The sequence below is a fragment of the Takifugu flavidus genome, chromosome 8 (genome assembly GCF_003711565.1).
Source record: "Takifugu flavidus isolate HTHZ2018 chromosome 8, ASM371156v2, whole genome shotgun sequence".
NCBI classification, from domain to species: Eukaryota; Metazoa; Chordata; class Actinopteri; order Tetraodontiformes; family Tetraodontidae; genus Takifugu; species Takifugu flavidus.
In genome coordinates, this window is record NC_079527.1 from 4,436,891 (window position 1) to 4,444,949 (window position 8,059).

The following is an 8,059-nucleotide window of genomic DNA, read 5'->3' on the forward strand; positions in this document are numbered from 1 at the left end:
CCACAGCATTTTTCCACTCTTGAATGAACGGCTCCAAACAGCTAAAATGGTTTGAACTGATTCCCCATTGAAGTGGAACTTTATTGATTTTGGACTAATGTCCAGAAGATGATGCCCTGAGTAACACAAGCGTCTCTTGTGGAGGACGTAGTTTTTGGTCATTCACAGGCTGATGAGAACTTTGTGTTTAGGTCTTTGCACTCGTGCCCATCGCCGGGGACGGGATGTTGGTGTTTGGGGACTGAAGACAAGTATCAGTCCTCTTTTCCCGACTCCTCCACAAGGTGTCGCTATATGTTGAGCTAAAAGCGCTGAGCGCCTGATGAAAAACAGGGTTCGAACATAAAAACAGGAGTAAAACTTTTTACATTTGCCCGTTTATTTGGTGGAATTCCACATCGGTCTGATCAGAGATCAGGCTGCATCGTTGGTGAAGCAGCATCAGATGCCAGAACGCCTTCAGAGCACTGCCGAGATACCCTTGAACAAGGCGCCCATCCCTCAAACGCTCACATAGAGCTGGGGGCTCATTCAAGAGAAACAGCAGTGAAGAAAAGCAAAAAAGGAAAAGGTTTCCCCGTCTTCCCTGAGTTATTAGAGAAATGAACCCAATAACTGAAGCTCATTTTACCACAATCCACAAGATCAACAACAGGTTGAGAACTATAGCAATGTGAGGTTGATGTACACCCAATTGATAAATAAAACAGACATAAATGCACCTGCATCAACCTCTCAGAATGGCCTCATCCCATCAGCACCTTAAACTCTGACTGTAATTTCAGTAAAACACACAGCAACGAAACTAAAACTGTTCATTCATGATAAACCCAACATTTCTACCTCAGCTGTCTTGACATTAAATGCTTCAGCCTACAGACTTTAAAAGAGGGAAATAAGTGATTTCAGGATTTTAAAAATCAATATTGAACCGAGAAGATTTTTTCGATTCAGCTGGGTTCTCCTGAGTCAGCACATATACAGTTATTTACAGTATCAAGTGTTTCTACTCCAATTCATCTTCATGCTACTGTCTTCAGTGTTGAGGTGTATAAAAACAGCATAAAATGATGGTGTCAGCAAATACTTGGCTTCCTGTTCTCATCATTCCTTCATAAATATATTTTACAGACGCATTTCAGCACGTTCCGTCCACGTTGAAAAACAAAGTTGTCCGTGTTGGGCCCCCGTCATGGTCCGTCCTGCTACACTCCGCTCTCCTCCCTGATCCAGCTGCGGTATTTAGTGGTCTGAGTGTAGATGCCGGGCTTGTTTCTGCGGGCACAGCCGTCGCCCCAACTTACCACGCCCGCCAGAAAGACCGTCCCGCTGGGGCTGGTGACGGAGAGCGGCCCACCAGAGTCGCCCTGGAAGATGAGCATGTTAGCGGCGCGCTAACGGGACTCAGGGTGTCGTTTAGGCGACTGTTACCTGACAGGCATCCACACCTCCCTTGAGGACCCCGGCACACAACATCCCCTCGGTGACCTCGTCGCCCATCAGAGTCTTACACACTGTGCTGTTGATGAGTCGAACCGCAGCCTTCTGCAGCACAGACACAGGAAGGCCTGAAAACAGAACAGAGACGATCTGAATTAGGACGACTGACATCAATAACTGAAGACGTCCTAGAGTCCCAAACATTTGTCGTCGAGCTCCAGCAACCGCTAAAGTGGTTTTGTCCCTTGCACTCACCACCTTCTCTGGTGGCCCCCCAGCCAGTGATCCAAGCCTCACAGCCGACGGGAAAATGGTACGTTGGGGAAGGCAGGCAGATGGGCCAGATGTTCTGGCCGAGGGTGACGTTAGCATCCAGCTCCATCAGAGCGATGTCATTGCTGTAGGTGAAGGGGTTGTAATCGTGGTGGGCGATGATCCGCTTCACGCTACGCCTCACCGTCCACTCGTTGGTCTGACTCTGCTCGTGCAGACCAAGAAAGACCTCCCACTGGTCAGCCCGGACGTGCCTGCACCAACACAGTTGAGTCCACTCTTCCATTGAAATCGAATCCCGAATGTCTGCATTTGGAGCTCTTACTTGTCGGGTGTGATGCCTGTGACACAGTGGGCGGCCGTCAGCAGCCAGCGGTTGCTCAGCACCGACGCTCCACACACGTGACCAGTTCCTTTTATGTGAAGGCTGACCTGCCAGGGCCACTCCCCCTCCCGGGATACCTGCCCACCCACGATGCGAGAGCTCCTGTATGGCCTCCTGCCACAATCTGGAGTTACAGAAACACAAGTGAAAACGCGCCGTGCCAGACAGCACACAAACGTGCGTGTATTGTGTGTGTGTGTGTGGTCAACATACGGCAGTTTTCCTCATCGGAGCCGTCTTCGCAGTCCTGCTCGCCATCACAGTCTGGGTTCAGCTTACTGATGCACTTCCCGTCGCTGCAGCGGAAAGTGAACTCTGAGCACTGCTGCACCACCACAGCTGAGCAACAGGACACGCTGTGTTAGTACCCACACTAGTACTGGAAATGCATGTTTCAACAGTACACACTGAAGAACGTTCAAGCTTTAAACACGTTGGTAAAGGCAGGATAAACAAAACGGCCCATCTCCGATTCCAATGATCTGTCTCCACCTGTGTTTTGGCCCCTCGCGGAGCCCCAGCAGAAAAGGTCGCATCAGCAGCTTTGCTGTCTGCAGGTAAACAAGCATCTAAACTCCACCGCTAATGGAGATCTAAATCAGGCTGCGGTGTTAGCTGAATGGGTCTCGCGTCGGGCGTTGCAGCGTTTGACTTACAGCGTTCACACTGAGACTCGTCTGAGCCGTCTGCACAGTCGTCTTTCCCATTACACCTCAGTCTCTCCGGGATGCAGTCGTGATTCCTGCAGGAAAACTCTCCCTCTTTGCATTTTACTGCAGAAAAAGAAGGAAAAAAACCCCGAGATTTCAGGATCGAGGCCCGATATCTAGTGAAGCCCTAAATAATTACAGTTGGCTGAGCTCACCGCAGGTTTCCTCGTCGGTCTCGTCCCCACAGTCGTCAATCCCATCACATTCCCAAAACTTGGCTTTGCATTGTCCGTTTTTACACTTCAACTGAGAGGCGTCACACTCTGCAGAAGAAAAAAGTGCACGTTGCCCGGCGTCAATGTTGATTTTTGTTATGGTCCCGACTGCGGGGACGCTCAGACCCCCGTGTGCTGTTTGGTGGGTGTGGACGTGAACGCGTGGTTGCACTCACGGCAGTTGTCCTCATCGCTGCCGTCTCCACAGTCATTCCAGCCGTCACACTGCAGAGTTTGGTTAATGCACAGGTTGTTGTGACACTGGAACCTTCCGGGACAAGCTGCCCGACCACACACAGAACCCCAGGAAGGCGTTAGCGTACAAATGCGTCTGCTGGACGAGTGTAGGGGATTCAAACGTCAGGACAGGGCTTACGGTTGTTGGGGACAAAGGCTTGGTACTCTGCGTAGAAACCCTGGTCAACGTAGAAGGCGTCCGACTTAAATTTGATGGTCATCGTGTTGCTTCGACTGGTGACCACCATCGTCTCTGGTTCTCTTCCACACAGTCTACAATACAAACCAGCGTTAACATACCAGTATCTGTCAGTCCACCAGTGTCTCAGACGCTCCTTTAAATAGAAAAGAATAGAATAGAATCTACATGTACAATGAAATTGAATGCAGACCTTTTTCGATACAAAAGATTCGTTAAAGAGAGTTAAAAACTGTCCAAATCCAGAAAAAATAAAGCACTCGTGATGAATTATCCACAATAGTCGCTGCGAGGAGTTTGGCAATCCTGGAATTGGCTAATTAAAATGGAATTTCAATCAAATCAATCTTTATTTATATAGCATCTGTTACAATCAGAATTGTTTCTAGGCGCTTTCCAGAATCCCAGGGCCTGACCCCCAACAAGCAACAGTGGCAAGGAAAAACTCCCCTTTAACAGGAAGAAACCCTGATCAGGACCAGGCTCATGTAGGGGGACCCTCCTGCTGATAGCGGGCTGGGTTTTGACAATATTGCTTTGACGGAATGCTGTTTTTGCATCGAGAGGAAGAAATTTACGGGGAAAATTGCAAGGAGGGACACAGATCTGCGTGGCTCAACCCCTCCCGTCCCTTCATCCGCCCCCTCAGCCTTTAAAACAAGCTAAGCACGGCGGAGTGGCTGCCGCCGGCTCCGTCTTTAGGGGGAAACAATTCAGGAACCGGTGCTTCTGTTGCCCAGTGACTCCACACATCAAGATTTCCCAATTGTGCCAGCATTCTGTTGACTGGAGGCTTGTAAACACACAACGTGCTGTATCGGGAACAGTTGATTCTTAAGTAGCTCGCTATGTGTAAATTTGATTGCAAAAATTAAAACACACGCGCACCAAAAAGTGGAATTCTATTCTGTTCTATATGTAAACAGAGATGGCTTTGTTTGCTCTTTCCAGGACAAAGGCTGAGATGTTTTTTGTTTTGTTTTTTTTTAGCATTAAATGCTAAAGGACGAATAATCTTAATTTAGTTGAGGACAGAGCCCCTCACTGACCTTTGACCGTTGACGTCCACATAATCCTGGAGGCAGCCCTCACTGTAATTTCCCAAGAGGAACTTGTTGAACTGAACCTTCAGAAACTGATCCTTCGTGGTCTGAAAATACAAACGATGGAAGAACCACATTTATCAGACGGAATTAGATGCTCCTGCGCTGGGCTGAAGAAGAAGAAACTCGACTATCACAACATACAGACGAGGACAGCTTAGTGTCCTGCTGTCCTCTGCGTGGAACGTGAACATGTCCTCACCTCGATCTTCCACACACAGGAGGTTTGTGGAGGATAGTTGGCAGGATAGAAGGGTGAGGATAAGAAGCCTTTGTCTCCAGTGAGAGTACCTCCACAGTCTGGACGAGGGGAGAGGACGTGGTGGACAACATGCGCTCATTCATCATAAACATGTGCTGCCATCCCTTAACTTTGTTATCAAATGCACCCAGATGAGAACGTACCCGGTTGTGTCAGTGGGATCTGTGAGTAGTTGGCTCTGAAGCCGGGAAAGTTCTTCTCCTCATTGGAGAGCAGAGTCAGCAACATGACATTTCCAGAAGACAGGAAGGACAGTGAACCATGAGGGTACCCACACTGCCTGAGAACGGAGCGGACACACACACACACACACACACACACACACACACACACAAAGTCATCATCCTTCCCTCTGCTCCTTGTCACACACTCAAGAATTTATCAAATGCCATCAAAGTGACACTCTTTAGGCTTCAAAAGCAGCCATTTTTATACAGTTATTATCCTTTTAGGAAGAAATCTGATCTTTAAAACGCTCCGAAACGGAAAAAAAACGGAAAACAAGGTGTGGAGTCTGATAGAACGCAGGTGTGTGCCTCACTCTGTCAGGACCCGGTGCTCTATGGGAGCCAGAGAGTCGTAGATTCTGATGAAGTCCTGCTGACAATCCTCATCCAGAATCAGAGTGTGGAAGTCCAGCTGGATCCGGTGGCCCGGGTCAGCCCGCAGCCGCCACTGCAGATACACGTTGGGTGGATAGGCAGAATCAGGAAACCCTGGAGACCGGACCTCCCCCTTTTCCTTCACGTGGATATTAAATGTTTTCTTCACTGCAAAGCATGAATTAAAAAATTCATATTTTTACATGGAATTCCCAAAAAAACAGTGAGCCAAGATCAACGAAGAGGAGCGAGCAGGTTCCGGAATATCGGAGTACAAATCTGAGAAGAGAGTTTTACTGTTCTCACCAAATAAAGAGCTCCTCGTCGTGCGGGCGTCCACAGCTGTCGGAACAAAGAAAACCTCAGCCAATGGCCATGAAGCAGGAATCACCAACGTTATAGCCAAGTCATGGCGAGGAAGTCAAGCGTTGTACTTTCAGAGCTTGTTGACAGCCAACATCAGCTCTACAGCAATGCTAACCAACAATAGTCAGGAGGAGTCAGACCTCGGGAGATGACGCTGTTGACGCTCAGCCCTTCACTGGGGCTCTGCTGCATTCTTCCCTGTCGGCCGTCCGGGCCTCCTTCTGGCCGCTCCAGAGACTCAATAGCTTCGTCCAACGAGGCCTGCTGGGATTCGTGGATCTCAAACTCTGACTGGTAATACGCCACCATGCTGTTGTCGCCACTGTTCCCCTCACTGCGAAATCAGAGGAACAGTCTCTGAACAGCTGCAGTCAATGACCCCTTTAGGGTTCCTTCTGAACCATCAGATGATTCACCTGAAGGCCTGAACCGTGGAGCCTGTGAAGGACTTGGCCAGCACAGAGTTCCTTGAGTAAATTGTTTTCAGCTGAAAGACAAATGGTGGAGGTCTTAGGAATTCATGTCAGCGTGCAGAGAAACACGGCGTTAGCATGCGCGGAACATGAGTGGGGCAGCGCCCGTGGTGCGTTCAGCTCTCACCTGCTGGCTGACCTGTGCAGCCAGGTGACCAAACTGGGGGCTGTCAGGATCCTCATAGGCCTCGAGGAAGGGCTTGTTACTGATGCCCATGGCGCCAATATAAAGCTTCTTCACTCTGACGTCCCTGCGTACTGAAGACGGAGGCTGAGGTCAACATCGGGGGGAAGAGGAACACTTCAGAGGTGACCTATTACAGCATGAGGACAGTGTTCTGGCCACACCCAGAAAGAGTGTCACATTGGTGTCTCGTCACATTCCGTGAGATTAGGCCGTGCCAGCTTCCTGCTGTCGGAGCAGAGCTTTCGTATCCTCACACCTCTACATTAGCTCTGGATAAATAGCATTCCATATATGTGTGCTTGGCATAATTTGAGAGGACGTTGCGTTTGCTGTCAGAGCTCACAGTTAAAGTGCCACACGAGCAATCCCGTCAACAGGGCCACAACAACGGCCAGGAGCAGCAGTCCGACCCCAATCCACAGCTTCTTCTGACGGCCTGACACCTTCTCCAGACGTTTGCTGTCCGTGGCTGGCAGGAAGTTGAGGGTCGTGTCCCAGTCCTCCATCTGCAGACGCAAGGGGAAAAAGCAGCAGCTAGCAGCAGGAACAGAATGGATGGAGTGATGGAATTGAAACATCGTTGCATGAAACAAAGTCAACCTGCCCTTTAATGTGCCATAAATGTCCTTTTTCTCTCACCAGAACCGACTGTAGTGAGAGAATTCCCACAGAAAGGAGGGATTATTGTAATCTCCCTTACACCTGCCGATCCCTTTTATTCAGAATCATAACCAGTTTGATTCAGGCGGGACTGGAACGTTTCTTCTATTGATTTGTGGCATGTCACCCTGCTAGGACACACCCTGGGCGGCAGATGTAACTTTATCATGACAGAGACACATTTCTGGACTTTTCCCAAAGAATATTATGACAGTGAAGGTGTCAACCTTCCTGATCCACTGTGGCCAACGGGATGACACAGAATCAAAAGTATTACTGGAGTTGTTGTTACTCATTTCAATGATATACGATACTGGAGTTTCCCATTATCTGGACCAGAACGTACCTTTAAAACCCGCCTTTTCAATAATCGGATTAAAGTTATTTCAAGCACAAAAACGCGTTGTTCTACTTTGACACCATAGAAGATCCATAGAAGACCTCAGACTAAAGTACGGTCCTTCCAGGTTCTCCTGAGTGGTTTCTTTTTGACCCTCAGGTGAAACCACTGGGTTGTGACGTCACCACTCACCTGTCCACCGACTCGTGAAAGGCTGAACTTCTGTCCCGAGTCCAGCGCGTCCATGTCGCCTCCCGGCCCGCGCGCCTCTCAAGGTTCACCCAAAATTTCTCCGCGAGGAGTCTCGCGATCTGGTGCCATTAACGTCGCGCTGACATGGCGACGACAGGTGGGTCGGGCAGTGACAGGTGTCCGGGAACAGAACCGAACTTTTTAGAGCAAGGCAGTCCTCGTAGTTCCGGGATACAGGGGTCCGAAAACGACCCGGCACCGAGATGTGAGTCCGAAACCGAGTAGAACCACAGCGCGAGGAAAGTGACGACAGCACAGAAACAAAAACCACAACAGGTGGAAGCGAGAGAACGCGTGCCACACCTGATCTCCCATGATTCACCGCGCAGCCGCGTTTGTGGCGCTGAGTCAACAA

The 8,059-nt window shown here is 49.4% G+C and overlaps 1 protein-coding gene across 1 annotated transcript; it reads right to left on the bottom strand.

The window, feature by feature from the left end:
• Positions 1-47: 47 nt before the first annotated feature.
• On the bottom strand, positions 48-8,014 carry LOC130530407 (suppressor of tumorigenicity 14 protein homolog). The gene is made up of 19 exons (XM_057041558.1): positions 7,645-8,014; positions 6,796-6,958; positions 6,393-6,523; positions 6,209-6,279; positions 5,933-6,126; positions 5,733-5,768; positions 5,366-5,594; positions 4,968-5,104; positions 4,765-4,862; positions 4,509-4,609; positions 3,400-3,533; positions 3,200-3,304; positions 2,964-3,071; positions 2,755-2,871; positions 2,312-2,437; positions 2,039-2,222; positions 1,696-1,967; positions 1,432-1,568; positions 48-1,367 (listed from the first exon to the last, which is right to left on the bottom strand). Exons 1-19 carry the CDS (start codon positions 7,696-7,698, stop codon positions 1,206-1,208), a joined length of 2,559 nt encoding a protein of 852 aa, XP_056897538.1. The 5' UTR covers positions 7,699-8,014; the 3' UTR covers positions 48-1,205.
• Positions 8,015-8,059: the final 45 nt, after the last annotated feature.

Coding starts and splice junctions, on each gene's coding strand:
- LOC130530407 (XM_057041558.1), bottom strand. CDS start 7,698: ATGGACGCGCTGGACTCGGGACAGAAGTTCAGCCTTTCACGAGTCGGT. Junction 6,959..7,644: donor TTTCACGAGTCGGTGGACAG/GTGAGTGGTGAC, acceptor TTGCGTCTGCAG/ATGGAGGACTGGGACACGAC. Junction 1,569..1,695: donor GGGGGCCACCAGAGAAGGTG/GTGAGTGCAAGG, acceptor TTCTGTTTTCAG/GCCTTCCTGTGTCTGTGCTG.